General features: G+C 35.7%; 2 protein-coding genes across 3 annotated transcripts; both read right to left on the bottom strand.

Moving 5' to 3' along the window:
- Positions 1–769: 769 nt before the first annotated feature.
- LOC309477590 (septin-4) lies at positions 770–7,304 on the bottom strand. Of its 2 annotated transcripts, none has more exons than XM_082140865.1 (10): positions 5,269–7,304; positions 5,020–5,104; positions 4,494–4,580; positions 4,236–4,359; positions 2,892–3,026; positions 2,688–2,805; positions 2,440–2,538; positions 1,472–1,568; positions 1,099–1,238; positions 770–1,007 (listed from the first exon to the last, which is right to left on the bottom strand). In XM_082140865.1, the coding sequence occupies exons 1-10, from the start codon at positions 5,458–5,460 to the stop codon at positions 996–998; spliced, it is 1,089 nt and encodes a 362-aa protein (XP_081996991.1). In that variant the 5' UTR covers positions 5,461–7,304; the 3' UTR covers positions 770–995. The 2 variants fall into 2 exon arrangements, with proteins under 2 accessions (XP_081996991.1, XP_081996992.1); XM_082140866.1 differs by having other exon boundaries at positions 2,446–2,538.
- A 29-nt stretch (positions 7,305–7,333) lies between these two features.
- limk1b (LIM domain kinase 1b) lies at positions 7,334–20,679 on the bottom strand. Its single transcript, XM_082140864.1, has 15 exons — positions 20,499–20,679; positions 13,980–14,118; positions 12,881–12,990; positions 12,598–12,765; positions 12,396–12,501; positions 12,116–12,300; positions 10,240–10,429; positions 10,062–10,148; positions 9,852–9,983; positions 9,671–9,730; positions 8,978–9,043; positions 8,735–8,894; positions 8,579–8,634; positions 8,331–8,488; positions 7,334–8,241 (listed from the first exon to the last, which is right to left on the bottom strand). Exons 1-15 carry the CDS (start codon positions 20,546–20,548, stop codon positions 8,058–8,060), a joined length of 1,851 nt encoding a protein of 616 aa, XP_081996990.1. The 5' UTR covers positions 20,549–20,679; the 3' UTR covers positions 7,334–8,057.
- Between the last annotated feature and the right edge of the window lie 610 nt (positions 20,680–21,289).

Genomic DNA, 21,289 nt, shown 5'->3' with positions numbered 1-21,289 from the left:
TTATCAGTGAGAGCTGTGCGGTGCGTCGCGTGACTCGCGTTCACTCGCAGTGTACTAGGAGCGTTTCAGTTGCGTCGCGCTTATAAACGTCGCGCTCTGATTGGTCGACTGGGTGACGACGCCAGCTTGAAGATGCGTTGGTTTGCGTCATAGCGCTTGCTTGTCTGTATAATATAATAATTCTTATATTGCGTTTAAAATATAAAAACCAATGAAAAACGGAAACTAGATTAAGTAATACATGCGTTCAACTGAAATAATTGCTATAACCATGAAAATAAATGTTTAGTACATGTACAGCAAAATAGTAAATGTACAGCAGTTTAAATGAAATAAACTTTTTGGTAAATAAAGGGATCTTTTTATTTTATTATTTATTTCTGATTAAGGCTACACTGTAAAACTATGAAATATATAAAAAAGAATATATAGCCTACAGTAAACTCGATTAGCAAGTTCTTACGTTCAATAATTTGACAATTTATGTAATTTTTCTATAAAATATGTATGAATTAGGCTACCATATAGGTAATTTAGAGTGAAATAATAAAATTAACAAGACAATATGTGCTTTCCACTGTAAAGTATTGATAGTTATGTTTTTCGACCCACAATTTAAAGTTAAAAGCTGTAAAAAAAGATGCAGATTATAGTTACATAGTTTTTAGTTTGTGTGTGTGCCTTAACCTAGATTAACCATTGACCTTAGATATGCAAAAAAAATTTACACACCTCAAAGCAATTTAAAGAGCTCAAACATTCGACAGAGTAATGGTTATGCTTTTATTCTGTGTTAAAAAATATACAATATTCATTTTAAAATGTAAATTGTCAGGCCTAGTACATTAGCAGGATCATTGCTACACTCCTTTCAACATTCAACAGTTTAATTTTTAAATATAAATTTTTTTTTCTCAGTAATTCATTGCCTCTTCCATCTTAGGAGTTTCCGTGAGACACATGTTGTCCTCTTCTGTAATCCAGCTGGCAAATCCTTACACATTCTCCTATTGGTGAAAATAAAAAATAAATTAATATTACTAAAAAGCTTACGAAATTCTCTCAGTGCTAAAGGATAAACAATTTTTTATTATTTACCAAGCGCGGGTTGTTGCACAGGCAATTTATACGATAGTTCTCATACAACACATAGTGAGTGGTATGTTTCAGGTCCTGCATGTTTGTGCGGATCAACATGTTCCTCAGATGCACAAAATCATTGTGAGATGGATTCTCAACTATTGGAGAGAAAAGAGCACATACAGTATGTTGTTACATACAGTATACCCACCATATACAGTACTGTGCAAAAGTCTTAGGCATATTAATATCCATACATTTCATACAGATTGGAAACAACATGATAACGACAGACACAATGAAATAATTTCTATTTTTGAGTGATCTATTCCTGTTATCTTAAATGTATATCAAGTATAAATGTAACATCTGATGGTGCGAGTGAACATACCCTCTGCAATCCCCCATGGATAGGCACGGGCTCGAACTCTTCTGCCATCTCTCTCTACTACTGTATTACTCCCAATAACAGCAAAGGGTATACTTCTCTATGAGAAGACATGGGAAAATTGTAGAGCTGTCACAAAAGGATTATATAAAATAACAAAAGCCAACAAACTAAACCCTTGTGAAAAGTACTCTTAATTGTATTGAATGTCAAATCTTAAAAGTATATTTTTAAAAACTGTGCAGATAATATAATATTAATGAAATAACTAAAGAGAGTACACTTTCATGACACACACTTTTAAATAAACTTGTCAAATAAAAACTTTTAATCGTTATGTTTTAATAAACTTTTGTTGAACTTTAAAGAAGTATACTCATATATATATATATATATATATATATATATATATATATATATTTACTAACACATTAAAGGACCGTCGTGTATTATTCGATATTACATTTAATGGAGATATATTTTCAATGTATTAAATTGCAACTTCATTATTACAAATATATTTAAATACATGACACAAATGACATTAATGTATATTTTAGTTTACTATAAATGCTTGTGTTTAAAAGTACATTTCACCATATTTCACCAAAAACAATAGAAGTAATTATGTAATTACATATAAAGATGGACTTAAGTCCTATCCTTAAGTGGGTCAAAGCTCAACTAATTGCACTTAATATAAATTGAAACTATAAAATATCTTGTTTTAATTGTAAGTAACCTGCAATTATGTGTCGGAAAACATAACATTCAGGTCACACTTAAGTATGATATTTTCATAATAATTACTCTTTTTATTTTCATAATAAGAACTCTCTTTTTTTGTGCTCAAGTGTACTTCTTTTTCACAGGGAGAAAACAACTTCATGTCACAACTTCTTTTTAAAAAGCAAAAGGCAAAATCTGACTTATTTCCAAAAGAAAATAATATAGTGACCTGTAGTGCTGACCTTTACCTCTAGATCCCGCTGTCTGAAGGGATCATTATTATGATCACAATCTGGGACCTGGAAGATCTTGATTTTGTATTGGTCAATTTCTGTCAAAATCTATGGAAACAAATGCAATACATTACAGATTGCAGATCTGGTGGTTGTTGTTGAACATTGAAAGTCATGTTCTCAAAATATCTATATGATACACTTTTTGAAACATCCATGTAGGCTTTCCCAGATTTTCAGTACATGTTAATTCTCACCTTGGCTTTCATATTGCATGTCTCTTTTGGAGTGAGGCTGTCTGCTTTAGCCAGCACAGGCACAATGTTGACCTTCTGATCCAGGGCCTTCATGAAGTTCACATCTATTGGTTTGAGACTGAGACAGCCCAATGGACATCTGTTAACTGACTTCAGTCTATATGTTTATGGTTACTGAAATCCTGTGTTGAGAAGATGTCTTACCCATGACCATGAGGTGAGATGAAGTACAAACAGCAGTGCACTCTGTTGTCCCTTATGTTTTTACGGTTCAGCCCGATCTCATCTCTGCGGTACTTCTCCATCTGCTGGTCTACATAATGAACTGCAGCCTTCCAGCTGTAACCAAAACCAATGTCTAAATAAATACCTTGGAATGTGTACTAATTCCTGTTAACAAGCGGTCACTCAAGTTATTAAGAGTAAACGTGAGAAAAATAGAGCTCGATATTTCTGAAAAAGCTTTTCAGCTGTTTGATGGCAACAACACATCAAAATATTTAAAGAATTGCTTCCTCATTTAAAAAACCCCCACACATTTATTATTAATATTATGATTATTAATAGTAATTAACTATGTTTAAATTAATACAGTCACATAGCCTAATAAAAGCTCACATGATGACCTGAATTTTATGCCAGAAGCCAATGTTGGGGTAACGCATTACAAGTTATGCGAGTTACGTAATCAGATTACATTTTTTTCAAGTAACTAGTTAAGTAATGCATTACTTTTAAATTTACAAAAAATATCTAAGTTACTTTTTCAAATAAGTAACTCAAGTTTGTTTTACAATGTATTGACTGACAGCTCTCCTGTCCCCATGTTGAGAGAAATAGTGATTCAAATGCAGAGGCGTTGTGTGCGCTGTGTGAACATGATGCTTTTTGTAGTTCTGAACTAAATGTGAGCATTTACTCTTCTCACTTGCACAGAACAGATTCCCTATTCATCAAAATGAATAAAAACAGTTAAGTGCAAACTTAGAATATTACGCAAACCTGCAATAATTAAATGTTAAATTACACAAATATACTTTACGTATTTAAACACACTTTATTAACCAATGTCTTTGCTGCTGATCTTCGATGATCCAATTCAGCCATACTAATAAGCAAAAATGACTTTAGATAAACATCATATTTGTGTTTCCTTTTTTTTGTTTTTATCGCTGAAGTAAGACCATGCATCCCAATGTCCATACTATCCATCCTCAATAGTATGTGAGATTAGAATAAGTGTGTCCCAAAGCATAGTATGTTGAAAAAACTATATCAAAAGTCCGTGGATGATCTACTAGTTCCGGTAGATTTTGCCCACAACCCATTGCACTTTGGATTCGGTTCAGAAGTACAAACATGAGTAAAAAGTGTTTAAAAACTACACAACATGGCGGATGTGCGCGACCGACGGTGAGAAGTTTAGATACAGGTTTGAGTGATTAATAATCAAAAGTTTAACCTGATAAACTGTAAATGTCTAAATGTACAAGTTCAATATCAACAAGTGCAACATAAACAAAAAATGCAACTTTAACACTTAAGTACCTTTCATTATTATTAATGGCATCTCCAAATCCAGGGGTGTCGATAACAGTGAGCCTTAGATTTACTCCCTCTTCAACAATGTCTACGGTGCTCTTTGTTATTGACACTGTCCGAGCTATCTTCTCTGTGAGACAGAAATGGATGCATTTCACAACAGATCTTCTCTGCATGAGTTTTGGATGCCTAGTCCTTAATTAATTCAGCACTGCTTTTATAAGTAGAATGAATACAATTGTTGTTGAGTAATGTTAAGTGTACCTGAAACATCAGGCATGCATCTGTCCGTATAGAGGTTTGTGAGGAAAAGGCTGTTGACAAGAGTGGATTTGCCTAAGCCAGACTCACCTAAACAATAATAATAATAAATAATTGTAAGATTAAATTAAACGTGCATTGACTGTAAAGACTTTTACATTGTTACGAAAAAATTGATATTAATATCTTAAACTTTCTAAAAAAATCCTGAAAAAAAAAATTTGTTTTACTGTTTAAACATTTCAAACGTTTCAACTGTTTTCAACATTGATAATAATAATAAATGTTTCTTGAGCAGCAAATCAGCATATTTGAATGATTTCTGAAGGATCATGTGACACTGAAGACTAATAATAATAATAATGCTGAAAATTCAGCTTTGCATTCACAGTAGAAAACAGTAGAAAACAGTTATTTTAAATTGTAACAATACCTCAAAATATAACTTACTGTATTTTTTATCAAGTAAATGCAGCCTTGGTGAGCATAAGAGACTTCTTTCAAAAACAGTATAGTTTGTGTTTCTTACCAACAACCATCAGATTGAACACAAATCCTTTTTTCACCGCTTTCTGTCGGACTTGGTTCGGCAGTGTCACAACGCCAACATATTCCTGGGAGGGACAATAAAAAATTATCTGTACGGTATATCACATCATCCGTCTTTTTTAAATGTGTAATACTATTTCACAATATTTCTGTTTTATTTTTATTTTATTTGTCTGTATTTTTGATCAGATAAGACACTTTGGCCACTGCAGCATGTGTGTTACTATACCTCTGAGGAGTCATACGGGTCAAAGCGACCCTTGGGTCTAAGAGGTGATGTCTCATCAGTGGGAAGAGTCTTTTGTTCATGAGGAGATGAGGATGAGCAGAATGCGTCAGAGGAAAGGATACATTTATCTTCGTCCTCTGCTTGAGTGGAGTCAAATAGAGAAGTGTCAGGATCCATGGGGATACTCTCCATTCCAGAGTCATCCAGCACTAGGGAAAACTAGCAGAAAGGCAGATCGATTGAATGTTGGGATTGACAGCTTGCACTGAGTACATACTTATTCCTAAATCGTTTTAAAGCTTTTTAATGCAATTATATGACCTACCTCCTCAACTGAGGCAGATATTCATGGTAAGATGATGTGGCATGGGATATAGACACAATAATAATGTTAATGATTATTAATCATTTCCTTGACAACACTTACTATAAAGCATACAGTGTTTATTCTCTATAACAACAGCAATTTGCTGTAAGATTAAAGAACATTTATTTGAATCACAAACATAAACATTCACAGATGTATTAATACCTTGAAAGTTGATGTCCTCCATCTGTAAACCGCCTAGAAGGTTAATAGACACTGTGGATTTTTAATAGACGCTGTTAGACTTTACTGTTTTTATGTTTGTGGTGATATGATAGATGTTTTAAAATATGCAGTGATTGGGCTACAATTAGCTAACCTCTTATTTCCCCTTCAAGTTCATTTAATAACCTTGTGACTAAATCAAAAACCTAGTGATACATCAGTCAGAGAATAAGTTAGGCTAATGTTAAACTTCATGTTTTACTGTATCTGGCTCTAACAGTTACATCTGGGCTCTCGAGACATACATTGTTTTTAATTTCTTATCAAGACTAGTTAAGGTAATGAAGTATATCAACCTGATATCCAGATGATTACTTAGATATCCAAACAGTATAACCGGTTGAATCAACATAACTGTTTTTTTTTATTGAAAGTTGAACTGTTATTGTCTTAAAAATGTGGGAGGGACATCATAATGAATTATTCTTAAAGGATATTCATGGATATAAGTAGGCTATTGTGCTTTTGCTCCCTTCACGTGCTATCGGAATGAATTATCGTAAACTAGCTTCCTAGTTCATGAATGAATAGAATGAGGCATTTTTATAAAATGTGGGAGGGAAATGTTAATACATGTAGCATAACAGTTAACTTACTGTAAGTTACACCCGAAGCGTTTTACAGTCATATCAGGGGGTCTCTCCTCAACCACCACCAGTGTGCATCATACATTTGGACTAACTAGCAGCTAACGTTAGTTAAAGATAATTGAACATAATGTAATTCGAAGCACTCGTAATAATCAGGACTTCAGAAGTGAGAAGTAAGAAATTTCCGATGGCATGTGAAGGCAGCATTATGCTAGTTCGCCTAAAGGAATGAGCTCGCAATGAACCCCCCATTAAAAAAATAAAAGAAAAAATATTATAGTAAAAGTATAGTAACCATGTTTGGTTTTTTTTTGGCAGATTGATTATAATTTGTATAGCCTAACGTTAGCCAGTTTTACCACAAATACCATGGTTAACTATGGTTAGTGTAGCAAAACCATTTTAATTTGTCGTAGGGTCCCGTAAACCAACTCAACTCGTTACAAATTACAGTTCAAAACAACATAAGAATTTATCGGCTGTAAAATGTCCGACAGACAGTGGTAAATGTGTAAAATAATTGTAAATTTATGAAATAATTGTATTATTTCCTACTGGTAAAGGATCCTTACGTTACTTGCATCTGTTTCGGTGACCGAAATGAACCGTTAAACCGTCGACTCAAACGAAATCAAATGAAAACATGACATTTATTTGTTCAGTCATGGACTTTCACAGCTTCTGACACGTGGAACACAATTAACGTTAGGCATATAACGTTAGCTACATAAATGGAAAAAAATAAAATAAATTAAAATGAGATGTACAATCGTACTTAGAAACATAAACAAAAAGACAATTAAAGTAGATAACAGATCCACTAAATATACTTATGCTAATTTTTGTGTGTGTGTGTGTGTGTGTGTGTGTGTGTGTCAGAGTATATCTTACATTTATAATACTATTCGCAAGAACAATCTAGCACCTTTGTGTCTGAGATCAAATTATTGCAGCAGATTGTACAACCAATAGCTTGTAGAACATATGCAGTGCCAGTGACCCCAATATTTGGAGACTTAAAGTCCCCCTGTGGTGAAAATCAAGGTTTTAATATTGTTTATGTCTATCAGTCTATGTGGTGTTTTTAATATGCTTTAAGACAAATCATGTGTAAACTCTCAAGTCAGCACCATTGCTGAGTATTTTCTCCTTAAATCTGCAGTGAACCAAAGACAGTCTCAAAAATGCGGTTTGAAATTATTGGTGTTTCTGACATCACAAACTACCTTGTAATCATCAACAAATGGATCTCCGAGAAATATGTAATTTTGGTGATCTACTGATTGATGATTGACTACAGGGGGACTTTAAAATGTACGAATGTCTTTGCATTACATAAGAAAACATAATATCAAATGACATTTATTCTAATGAATTATTATACCACAAAAATATCAAGCAAAACATTTCACAAAAATAAGTTTTAAATGATAAAACAATAGATATTCTTTTCAAAATTAAGATAAAACGAGTAAAAGACATTGCAAAAAAAAAAAAAAAAGGCTCATAAAAGTGAATTCACTGAGAGAAGCATGCAATGGCATTCATATTTAAGTAGGGTCACTGTAATGAAAATACTGTTGTCTGCTATAGAAGCATGCCTAATCTCAGCTTCGGCCTAACGCTGAGTTGTCCATTTGTTTCGAAGGAATCCCATAAGTTTGTTTTGGCTGGCTGTGGTTCTCCCAAAATGCTTGGCGGATCTTATCCACTTCCGACATCAGAGGAACTCTCATCTCCAAGTGCATATGCAGGTTCTCCAGCCACTCCTCTAATTTGGCAAAAATGGGACTATAGAAAAGAATACGAAAAAAATGCCACGTTTCAGCAAATAAAATGTAGTTTGTAGCAGGGTTATGTAATTAGTAACTGACAATCACCGTTTTTCAGCCTCCAAGGCACAACACAGAACTGCAATGGGAAAGAAAGCTTCAGGACATTCTTTGAACCAGAAGCGCTCCAGGAATTCATCCACACTCAATCCAAACTCCTGCGTACGAGGGAGGTAATCCGGATCAGCATATACTCTTCCGATAATCTGTTATGGGAAATATACATATATTTTCAGTTATAGGCCTATTTTTTAAATCAAAATGATGACTAAAAGTAGGGACATTTATAAGTCTACCTCACAAAGCACAATCCCGAATGAGAAAATGTCAACGTGTTCATCGTAGACTTTTCCTGCAGGTAAGAAATACTATTAGCATGTACAAAAAAAGTCACAATTAAATGGAGTCATTTCTACCCTGTCAATCTTATTACTGTGATAGCTTATTCATACCGTGGATCATTTCTGGTGCCATCCAGTAGGGGTTCCCCACCACCGTATACCGCTTTTTACGACAAAGCTTGTTCAATTTGGACATTAGTCCAGGAGAGGACGTCTTCTCTTCCTTCACAAGCTGGGCCAAACCAAAGTCGGCAACAACCACTGTCTGGTTCTGTGAGGAAAACTAGTACTGTCACACAATTCAGTTTGTTTAAAGACATGCTCTAGTTTATGAGTATTGACATGTATTCTGACCTTTCGAACAAAGCAGTTGTGCGAGTTTAGATCCCGATGGATGATATTCATTGAATGTAGGTAAGCCTTTATTGGACAGAGAGAACAAATTAATGTATAGACATACATTATATGTATAGATATGGAGAAACAGCTTTCATATTTGGATGCTAATTAAACTTTAGCTTCAGATTTGTATTCCCAGTCAAGACATGTCTTTACATTAAAGAAATAAGGCACAAGATAGAAGTAATGCCACGGAAAGATTTCTTTTCATGCATTGTTGGATAGTAATGCACTGCTTGTACATTTAAAGGGATACTCCACTTTAAAATGAAAATTCTGTCATCATATACTCACCCTCATGTTGTTTCAAACCTGTATGAATTTCTTTCTTCTGCTGAACAGAAAGGAAGATATTTAGAAGAATATCAGTAACCAGACAGTTTCTGGTACCATTGACTTCCATAGTAGGAAAAAAATATACTATGGAAGTCAATGAGACCAGAAACTGTCTGGTTACTGACATTCTTCTAAATATCTTCCTTTCTGTTCAGCAGAAGAAAGAAATTCATACAGGTTTGAAACAACATGAGGGTGAGTATATGATGACAGAATTTTCATTTAAAAGTGGAGTATCCCTTTAAAACTCGATGTTTTCTTCACATTTGATCTCTAATATTCTGCAAACACTCATCGCTCTTCATTACGTACCATTCCAGCGGCAATGTCCTTGGCATAGCTCACTCTAAGTTTCCAAGGGTGATCCCAGTCCTAAATTATGACACATAAATGAGGTTACTCACTCAGAACCACAAGAAAATGCTTTTTGCCAAGTAATATATGGACTTCAAGCAAAGAAAGTATATCCAGGAAAGACAAAAACAGATCAAACCATCTTCTGGATGGTGTCCCTCAGCGTTCCTCCTTGCACATACTCAGAGATCAGGTTCAGCCGTTTGTCTTTGTAGAGAATGCCGATGAATTTTAAGACATTAGGATGTTCCAGGCATCTCATTACTTTGACCTGGAGCCAAGTAAGTTTTTATTAGAAAACAATCAATTTGCTGCTTAGGTGTCTGAGAAAGTAAAAACTACAACAAACCTCTTTCAAGAATGTCTTCTGAGTGTCATCATCAAACTGAAGAAGTTCCTTAATCACCATGACCTCACCTGTTTCCAAATGTGTCACCTGACAACCCAAAGGAAGCAGTTTTTTGTAATCTGGTAATAGTTTGTGATCTAAAATGTATTAGTCAGCCCAGCCAGACTCATTGCTTTACCTTTATGGCTTGTCCAAAACAGCCTTTTCCCAAAACTTCACCATATATTAGGTCGGAGGGTCGGAAAATACGTTGTGTTTTGTCCAAAGCGTCAAAACGCAGAGACTCTGATCGATTAATGTCTCTTCTATGGGAAAGAAGTGCGGCGTGACGTTGCGAGCATGGAGCTTTATCAATGCTGCAGCTGCGCCTGCAGAGGCAGACAAAGAAATTAACAATGTTAGTAAGCGCATGACAGAAATATGACCTTTTTTAATCATATCTTTTCATATTAACCAAAAAATGTTTTGATACTAATCTAGGATTTTGATCTTGATAGGGAGAATTCCTATGGGAAATATATAGCATTCACAAACCTGTATGGTGGGTTTTTAAAAGCAGGGAATTTAAGATAGCTGAACTTTTTATGCAAATACAGAGGGATGTATTTGTATACAGCATTACAAAAGCTTACTGATTTTTTAATCAAATAACATTTACATGTTCTTATTTTTAGTCCTGTTATCCAGCAAAAATCTCTAAACACTCTTTAAAAATAGCCTACATGAAAAGCAAAAATACTTTAAAGGGATAGTTAATCCAAAAACTCATGTCATTCCAAACCCCTTCGAAACCCCAATTTTTATATTTTAATGAAACCTGAGAGTTTTCTGTCCTTTCATTTAAATTCCAGGTAATCAACATTGGTTTAATGCAAGTCTTGTGAAGAGAAATGATCGCTTTATATAATGAACAGTTACATTCAGGCTTTTATTTACATCCAAACAATAAGCGACACACATACATCACATATGGAAAACACAGAAGCTCAAACGTGTGTGTGTGTGTGTGTGTGTGTGTGTGTGTGTGTGTGTGTGTGTGTGTGATGCACAAGAACCAATAAGGTTTTCTAGTGCTTGATGCATGCATGAGCTTCCATGTTTACCATATGTGATGTGCTTTGGTGAACGCACAACATGCTCCTGGATCAACATCTTTGTTGGTCCTGACCTGGAACGACTTTTCAATCAACCAATCAGATTTGAGGGACAAGTTTACAGTTAAAGTTTAGGCTTACAATCAGGGTTAGGTGCTTCTATATCAGTGTTATTCACCTAAAACTTCCCTCTGATTTTAGAGATAACTTAAGGGTTGGGTTAGTTTTAGGGGTTTTAGTTTTAGTTTTATGGTTAGGACAACATTTTCGGATGGGAATGTTGTTCCAGGATGAATAAAATACGTTGACCCTTAGCAAAATCATGGTGACTAACGTACTTTATGCATGTGTTTTTATATGTGAATAAAAGCCTAAATTTAACTGTTCATTACATAAAGTGAATGTATCTCTTCAAACGACTTGAATTGAAATATGAATTTATTTTACATCATCTTTATGACCTTTTTTGTATCTTCTTAGTTTTGGTTAACAGGACTTTTAATAGATGGACAGAAACCTCTCAGGTTTCACTGAAAATATCTTAATTTGTGTTTGGATGATTAACCAAACTCTTATGGGTTTGGAATGACAAGAGTGCGAGTAAATCATTGCTGATTTTTTTGTTTTTGGGTGAACTATCCCTTTAAGATATTGAGAGTTGTTTTCAGAGAATATATCATGAATTAATACATTATTTGTGCTCCACTGGCAATTTTTTTTCTTGTTTTAAGTGTAATTAAAAAAAAATGCAATAACAAAAATGATCACTGGGGGAAAAAACTTAATTAATTCAGGATGCATTATCTGAAAATCAGCCTAATTTTGCTTCTCAAAAAAATTATTTTGCTTAGATGTTTAGATATTTTTACCTGAAAGCAAGAAAAAACGTATTATTAGAAAACACTTTTAGTATCACATGTAAAAAAAAAAAAAAAAATCTGATAGAACCATAATTCGTACAGAATATTTGTGGATCGAGAGCTTATTCGTCTGGTGCTGGGAAGGGCAAATAAACCTAGTTTTCCAGGCTTGTCCAGTTCTTCTCCCAGCAGGCCAGATAGGTCCTCCTGTTTCGTGAGGTTTTTAGGGTCATGTTCAATCGTGATTTGTAGCCAATGCTCTGTGTCATGAATCACCAGATCTATCTGTTAAAAATGAAGAGATAAAAGGAAAAATGGTGAAATGAGATGTGTCATGCAGATTATCTGTATTATTGTCTTATCTCAGTCACTGGACCGACCTCATCGAGTGGAATGTTCTGCACAGAGATTCCATTGATCTCAAGAATCCTATCTCCAACATGGATTAAGGGCTTAACCTCCGGGCTCAGGTTATGCAAGTCCAGCCTGTCTCACATGGGAATTTTTTTGGGAAGGAAACTATCAATATTGATGAATATAGTCATATTTTTTGTTGTGATTGTGTCTAAAATAATGACTCACTGAGACACGGTGATCAAATGGTCTGCGTCAATCTTCTCCACAGTGAAGGATAAACCTTGCCTACTTTCTGCAGAGGGAGGAAATGACATCGATGTCACTGTGTGAGGAAACTGAGAACATTTTTCTGACGAATGCTGCGTCGAAACCTTCTGGTAATGACACTGTCCACTAAGAGAGGAGAAGAAAAGAGACATAGATCATAAACCAGACAAAACGGAGGAACTTATCCATCACAAATCCTCACAAGATCAGTGTGTAATAAAATGATTTGACAAAAACCAACCAGTATAAATTGGTATAATCCACTAGGGAGAAAGAATCGCCATCTCCAATGAATATGCTGCAGCTTTCACAGAGAAAACACTCGGGATGGTATTTATGCTTTCCAGCCACCTGCAGAGATGGAAGGAAAAGGCAAAGTCAGTCTATTATGTTCTAGTACTCTTGTACTCAGCTGAAACAGTGAGGAAGGTGTTGAGGTGGGACAGGGCGGATGACATCATTCTACAGAAGTGAAGCAGCACAATGAAAGGAAGTGAGATTGTGAGTGGGAGGGTTCGCCTCATCTGCCCTCAGGTCAAAGGAAACGGCGACAAAACACAAAAACTCCAAGCTAATCGTCTCAAGATGAGAGATCAAATTACTGTTGCCGTTCAATGAGTGAATTGTTGTTTGATTGTGTAATCTTCTAAAAGAATGCATGCATTCCTGAATCCACTGGGTTCACGCCCAGTGATCCAGTTTGTTCTAGTAAATTCCATTGCTTTCGGCAAAAACTGATTACCCACAGATGTCTTGTCAGTGTAAATACTTAGCGGCCGGCACTCAGACATGGGGATGCTACTTTCTAGGCATTAGGAGCTGATAATTATTTGCACATTAAAATGATAAATTATTTTAAGTCCATTTTAAGGGCCTCACAACATTATAATGTAAAGTATAAAATGCTTGGTTAAAGTTTATGTTTAACAGTGTTGTTATTCAATTATTAGTGTTTTTTAAAGATGAACTTTAATTAAACATTATTAGATGACAACAAAGGTAATCTAAATGTAAAAATAAAGGAAATGAGCATGCACAAATATCCAATATCAGCCAATACTAATAAACTACATTGTAAAAAAAAAAAAAAAAATTGTGGTTGTAAACATTGGAGAATATTTTACAAGAAAATACTATTTCATTCTCCTTCAGAATTTACAGAATTGTAAATATTTGTGAAATTTACAAAAAGAAAATCCTATGGCAATTTCTTTTCAGTGTATATGGTACCGATATACTGTTCATCAAACGGACTTTTACTTAACTATCAGTTCCACCTCTAATCACACATTTCTAATGTTTATGAATTTCATTATCAATGTAATGTTCTAGCTTCTTACCATAATGAGACCGGTGGTGATAGACTCTGAGCAGCCGTGGCACTGCTCCCCAAATCGTGAACAGTAATCTTTCTTACAGAAGAACTGTCCATCTCTTTCATAGTACCAGTGCGAAAGAACAGAATTACATTCACAACACCTAACAAAAAGAGAGAGAAATAATGAAAAATTATATATACATAGTTCAGTCATGACGACTCTCGAAGTGTTTGGCATGGTAATGGATATGACAATGTTGATATATTTGGTCTTGGCGGAATAGATCTACTGCTGCTGTTATTGCTGGTGCTGTTGTTTATTGCAGCGGCTGCAGAGCAAGTACAGGACTTGCTACTGCCAATACATACACAACACACTGTTGAGAGCAAGACAGACATGCTGCTCCTGTACAATATAGTGTAGAATATAGAATATTACCCGTGGCGGATCTATACAGGTGGAGCTGGGGAAGGTGGAGGGTTTCTGAAAGCGCGCTGCACTGCTATAGCAAATGCTAACCAAGTATTTGAAGGTTGAGCAGTGAGCTCATTGGCTACTGATACAGCAGGAACCAATCAGCATTGCCCTAAAGAGAATGATGTGATTGCGAAGCAGAATGAGTTGAGGACCTATCAGACTGCCCCATCTAGAGTTTCATGCTCTTAACTTTAGAATGCATAAAGGCAGTCAAATTGACCCAGCATGCTGTTATTCTTGAAATATTTTATCAATGAAAATATCTATTTATTTGATGTTCCATGGATTAAAAATAAAAAAAAATGTCTACCCCTCATCGATGACTTTTCATGTTTCTTGGTCATAGGGTGTGAAAAAAATTTTTTGTATCACTACTCCAATGCATAAAGGGGGTCAAATTTACCTGTACTCATTTCTCGTGGAATTTTGACCCAACACAGTATTTTTGGATACATTTTTGTCAATAATAATATTTATTTTCTTTAAGGATTACTTAAAATATTTTGACTTGATTTTTTTAGCTAAGAATTTGTCTCAGACACCAACCTTGTGTCTAAATATGTATATCTCCCTACTATGTACAGTCGGTGAAAAGCAACATGTGAGATGAGTAGTAGTACCGTTTTAATAAAACAGTAGGCAAATAAAGTACCCGGATGAACTAGCCTACTATTTCTGACAAGATTCTGAAGTTTACATCCAATGGACACTATCACTATCCCATGAGGCCAGAGAGAGGAGTCGTGAGTGGCAGGGAAACAACTCGCATGACAATGGTAACATGGCAATGGATGTAGAAGCCTAAATTTAGATTGCATTCACACATTCATGCTCGATAATATTATACTATACACATGCATATTTCTTTTAGAAGTCATGAATTTACTCATGAAATGTAGAACCCACTCAGACAGTATGCAATTTCAGATGTAGAGTAGAGAAAGGCCACAGGAAAGGACAGCTGAAGGCCCAAACAAAGGAAGAGGTGCAAACTCGGTTATGTTTGGAAAGGTGCAACAATCTTGGGTGAAATGTTCTGTCTCTGTCTGAAAAGATCATTTTCACATGGTCTGGAGAGATAAGTGGGGAGTGAAGGTTCAGGGTTAGACTAGAATATACTTTACAGTAGATCTAATTTAGTTTAGAGTTTGTTTTCAAAAAAGAGTATATTTCATCTTTTGCAATGTACACAAGGAAAAAGGACAGATAGACATGTTTCTGTATCATCAGTTATTTTAACTGCTCTAAGGTGCTTTAACGATGTCACACGTTTTTTAGGCCAAACATTTTATGTCACATACAGCAAACATCTCCTCATCATCCGCAAGCTGCATGTCCCCTGAACACACTATAAAAAAACGAGGTCTCTGTAGACAGCCCAGGCTCCACAAACGGCAAGAAAAACAAACTGGGCTAACCCGCACCACGAAACATAACAAACTGGTCCAGCCAATAACCGACAAGAAGAATTTGGGGTGTGGTTTGGGGGGTTAGTGCACGGATGAGGAGGAGGGAGGGTCGAGCTAGCCTCTGTTTTGTTTGACAATACTTTAAATGTCAACAAGAAGTGACGTCACCCAATATCACTTAGAGCACCTTTAATACAACACCTATTTTTATTTTTATTTAATTTTTTTGTGTGGAAGAAAAACATTAATTCCAAAACAGGTCATTTTGACCTCCAAGTTTTTTGGTTCATACATTCTAGGATTAATTATTGTTAGAGTAAAGGCTCATTCACACCAAGGATGATAATATGACGATAAAGATAGCTTTAAAAATCGTTCTAAATATAAAAGAATAGCAGAGTCCACAACAACGATAACAGCACAGAGGAACGATTTTCTTTGGAATCTCTTTCAGAACTTTTTTTTTTTTTCAGCTGATGAAAGATAAAAGCATTTACAGCCAGTCAGACTCGTTTAAGCATCCTTCTTTAAGGCATTTAAAGCGGTAGACAACAGTTCTGCTGCATGCTTATAATAAACAGAAAAATATCGTACCTTGGTGTGAAAGCTAATATAGTTATAGTTATCTTTCTTTGTATGAACGTGTCATGGTCATGTTTAGTTTGTTTCTCTGTCTTGTTTAGTTTAGTTTAGTTTAGTTTAGTTAGTTTAATTAAAGTTCTAGGCTGCGTTCCAGTCCAAAATTGTCATGCCCTTCACTCGCTAACTTCCCTCCGTCTCGTTCACTCGGATGTACGTCATTGCTTATGTTGCACGAGTGCCGACTATTGACGGAAACTGCAATGGGCTGAATTGGAACGTCCTAAGCCCTTGATCACTTGAAATCAGCAATGGAATTGATTTATTATTATTTTTTAAGAAGTGTTTAATGCAGCATCCACATGTATATACAGTAGGTGTGTTTGGGTTGTTTTAAATAAAAAAAATTATAATTAATATAATAGAATTGTTTGTTGTGGTGGTGATTAGACGAGATCTGTGGTGAACGTCACAATCGTACTGCATTGTGGGACATATAGGTGCCTGAAGTGTACATATGAAGTATGTCAAAATCAAGGGAATGAGGGTCTGGCTGCGTTCCAGTCCACTTTTAGACACACATTTGCAAACTTCCCTAAGCACTTCCCCTCGGGGGAATCCCTGCCGCCATTTTGAAGTGCGTTCCACTACATGAAGTGGACGAGGGAAGTTTATATGGGCAGACCCTCGTTCCCTCGATTTTGACCGAGGAAGCGAGTCTACTTCATATGTACACTTCAGGCACATATATGTCCCACAATGCAGTACGATTGTGACGTCACCACAGATCTCGTCTAATCACCACCACAACAAACAACTTTATGATATATTAATTATATATATTTTTTATTTAAAACAACCCAAATACACCTATATACATTTAGATGCTGCATTAAACAAATTCTTAAAGGGACATTTAAAAAAAATAATAAATCAACTCCACAGCTGATTCCAAGTGATCAAGGGCTTAGGACGTTCCGATTCAGCCCATTGCAGTTTCCACCAGTAGTGGGCACTCATGCAACGCAAGCAATGACGTACATCCGAGTGAACAAGACGGAGGGAAGTTAGCGAGTGAAGGGCATGACAATTTTGGACTGGAACGCAGCACATATAAACTTCCCTCGTCCACTTCACGAAGTGGAACGCACTTCAAAATGGCGGCAGGGATTCCCCCGAGGGGAAGTGCTTAGGGAAGTTCCCATGTGCGTGTCTAAAAGTGGACTGGAACGCAGCCCTAGTCATTCATTAGCTGTCATGGTTTCTAATTAGTTCACACCTGTTTCATGTTCCGTTGATTATCTTCCTCAGTGTATTTAAGCCCTCTGTTGCTTCAGTTCATTGTCATGTGTTAATGTTCTGTTGGTATGTGTATGCTATCACTCTTTGTGTTTATTAAAAGGTCTATTTCTCATTCATTCTGCGTCACACATTATCCTTTGGATTCAACTATGCTACCCCTGAAAGAACTGGCCTGAGTTGAATAAAATAAAATAAAATGCTAGAGCGAATTCCAGGGGCTTTTCCTCTCTTACAACAACATCTGAGCAGGATGCCTGTCATGTGTTCCACAGCTGGTGGTTATCTGCTCTTCCATCCTTCCATTCAATAACATACGGAACAACATTCACGGAAACACATACGCACAAATACACTTGTGTACACACACACACACACACACACATGTAAGAACACACCATGAAGTCTTAAACATAGCAAACAGAGAGCAGAAAAGCAGGGGTGTAAAATACAGTAATTGTGCTCCATTAGTATACTTAAAGGGTTAGTTCACCCAAAAATGAAAATTCTGTCAGTAATTACTCACCCTCATGTTGTTCCAACCCCGTAAGACCTTCCTTCATCTTCGGAACACAAATTAAGATAATTTTGATGAAATCTGAGAGCTGTCTCATTCCTCTAAGGCTTCTAAAGACGTTATAACTGGCTGGCCCAGAAAATGTATTAAAGACATCGTTAATATAGTCCAAGTGACTACAGTGGCTCAATCTTAAGTTTATCAAGCGACGAGAATACTTTTTGTGCGCAAAAACAAACAAAAATAACGACTTTATTCCACTATTCATTTCCTTCTCTCTGGGCCTCGAGTTTTTTCACGTAGTGTTTTTGCGCAGCACGTCTGTGTTGCACGTCACACGTAGGCTCACTATTGGCCGACGCTGGTTATGTGTGTGATGCGTGGTGACGTACAACACAGAAGCGCTGCGCAGTTATCCTACGTGAAAAAACTCGAGGCCCAGAGAGAAGGAAATGAATAGTAGAATAAAGTCGTTATTTTTATTTATTTTTGCGCACAAAAAGTATTCTCGTCGCTTTATAAACTTAAGATTGAGCCACTGTAGTCACTTGGACTATATTAACGATGTCTTTAATACATTTTCTGGGCCAGCAAGTTATAATGTCTTTAGAAGCCTATGAGGAGTGAGACAGCTCTCAGATTTCATCAAAAATATCTTAATTTGTGTTCCGAAGATGAACGAAGGTCTTACGGGGTTGGAACAACATGAGGGTGAGTAATTACTGACAGAATTTTCATTTTTGGGTGAACTAACCCTTTAAAGGGATGGTTCACCCAAAAATGAAAATTCTGTCATCATTTGCTCACCCTCAAGTTGTTCCAAACCTGCATGATTTTTTTATGAGGAATGCGGGTAACCAAACTGTTGATGGAAGTCAATGGGGCCGATCAACTGTTAGGTTACCCAACTTCTTCAAAATATCTTCTTTTGTGTTCAGCAGAAGAAAAAAATTCATACAGGTTTGGAACAACATGAGGGTGAGTAAATGATGACAACATTTTCATTTTTGGGTGAACTATCCCATGAAGTATTACTTTGGAGAATTTGCGCTTTACTTGAGTGCTACTGAAACTAAGTACTTGCACATTTACTCAATTACATTTCCAAGCACAAAATTCTTCTTTTTTTTTTTTTTTTACTCGTAGACCTTCTGGGTACAAAGTTTTGCAGTATATTATTAATTCATTACTAAAAACTTTCTCATCTCAAATAAATAAATGGTTTCTGATTAACATTTTGTGTGAATTGTAATTGAACTGGTTTCTTTACTAAGTTTGAGAGTCTCTTCAACAGTCCATTTTAAAAGTTAAGGAAACACTTTATAATAAGGTGACATTTGTTCATATTAGGTAACTTTATTAGTTAACATGAACTAACAATAAAAAATACTTTTAAAGCATTTATGTTAATGTTATTTACTGGACCCGAGCTAACATGAACTAACAATTAACATTGTATTTGTATTAACTATGTTAACAAAGATGAATAAATACTGTAACAAATGTATTCCTCAGATAATGTTAGTTAATGCATTATCTATTGGTAACTAATATGACCTAATTTTACTTTTCACTTTTAATTGCTCAGGTTCTGTTAAATGTGGAAACTCTTGATTTAACTCAAATGTGCTTTGATACTTTGCAGATTTCATCCACTAGTCCACTAGTAACACTGCATTTTAACAGTTAGAATTTAGTGGAAACTAAAAACTCTTTATTTTTAAATGTATAATTCCTCTTTGTACAAGTTTAGCTGTCATTGTGTAACTGCAAAATTCTACCTAAAACGTAAGAGTTATCATTCTTCTGCGTCACTTTGTTAAAACTAGATTCTCAGTAGAGAAGTGGGAGTGGACAGAACGGGAGTGAAACAAACAAAGTCTGAATTATTTTTATGTATTTACATAAACACAAACACAATTGTGCTTTTGTTGACTAACGTTATGTCAAAGTGGACTCAACCCAGCTCACAAGACCACATTACAGCACATCTAGAAAATAAAGTAACAAAGTTTTGTATTTAAGCTCGTATTTAACGAGTCCAGGAATCATGTAATCTTGTGACGATCTGAAAGAAGTCTGTTGACAAAGAAGTTCCTGTTTTTGTTTTTACAAGAAATGCTCTGAGAGGCATGTCAACATCACTAATAGTAATACCACAGATGTGAGTCCATTTTGAAGAAACGAAGGAAAAGACGAGAAAAAGAAATAGACATTTCTGAGAAAACTTAAACTAGTAAGTTTCGAGTCCAATTTTACCTTGCCTTCCCTCCTCTCCGGCAATACAGGTCCTGACAAGACTTGAGCATAGCAGCAGTGGTACAGCTCTACTACTCCTCTTACTGACACCCGCTCATTTCAGGGGTGGAGTGAAGTGGGAGGAGAGGAAAACAGTTGCAAAACAGACTCGAAAAGTTTTTCTGTCATATCTACATTATGCATCACTGAGCTCTTTGAACACTATTTCCTGCCAAGTGTCTGAAAAGAGACTCAAATCCCTCCCACTCCTAACTTTAGCACACCTTCTTCAACTGCTTTGGTCTGCAGAAAGAACACTGTCGGAGGATAGAGTTACCGAGCAGTGTCACGGTCACCTGCTGATCGCCATCAGAAGCTACATGACCGAGCAGAGACGTGCATTTAAATCATTCATGAAGAGAGGGTTTGTGTAAGTGTGTTCATGCGAGATAAATTGTGAAAGGATCTTGCTTTGGAACTACTCGCCAAATATTTGTTTCTGGACCACTTGCATCAGGAGTGAGTGGAACCAACGAAGCAATTTCTATTTCTCGAAAGAATGTTTGCTGTCAGAATTATAACTGGTGTAATCTAAAATACCCTGAAAAGCTATAGGCTACTAAAACAATTATGGGAAACACTTTACAATAAGGTTCTATTTGTTGTAGCCTAGTTAGTTAGTAGTTAGCATTAGTTAACAGGAACTATAATGCAAAACACTTCTAAAGCATTTGTTAAACCTTAGTTAATGTTCAAGTTGTATCTGTTTTTATTATTTAATGTAGCCTACCTTAGTTAACATGAATTAAAAA

This window comes from Leuciscus leuciscus (assembly GCF_965113295.1).
Source record: "Leuciscus leuciscus genome assembly, chromosome: 16".
In the NCBI taxonomy this organism is placed as follows: domain Eukaryota; kingdom Metazoa; phylum Chordata; class Actinopteri; order Cypriniformes; family Leuciscidae; genus Leuciscus; species Leuciscus leuciscus.
This window is presented reverse-complemented; position numbering and strand designations above follow the sequence as displayed.

What these genes read in the sequence shown, in the direction of transcription:
- limk1b (XM_082140864.1), bottom strand. Translation starts at nt 20,548, where the DNA reads ATGCTCAAGTCTTGTCAGGACCTGTATTGCCGGAGAGGAGGGAAGGCA. An exon ending in CGGAGAGGAGGGAAGGCAAG is followed by an intron (nt 14,119 to 20,498) that starts GTAAAATTGGAC and finishes TCTTTTTGTTAG; the next exon opens with GTGTTGTGAATGTAATTCTG. An exon ending in GGCACCAGAAATGATCCACG is followed by an intron (nt 8,635 to 8,734) that starts GTATGAATAAGC and finishes TCTTACCTGCAG; the next exon opens with GAAAAGTCTACGATGAACAC.
- LOC309477590 (XM_082140865.1), bottom strand. Translation starts at nt 5,460, where the DNA reads ATGGAGAGTATCCCCATGGATCCTGACACTTCTCTATTTGACTCCACT. An exon ending in ACCCGTATGACTCCTCAGAG is followed by an intron (nt 5,105 to 5,268) that starts GTATAGTAACAC and finishes TGTCCCTCCCAG; the next exon opens with GAATATGTTGGCGTTGTGAC. An exon ending in CATGCAATATGAAAGCCAAG is followed by an intron (nt 2,539 to 2,687) that starts GTGAGAATTAAC and finishes TTGTTTCCATAG; the next exon opens with ATTTTGACAGAAATTGACCA.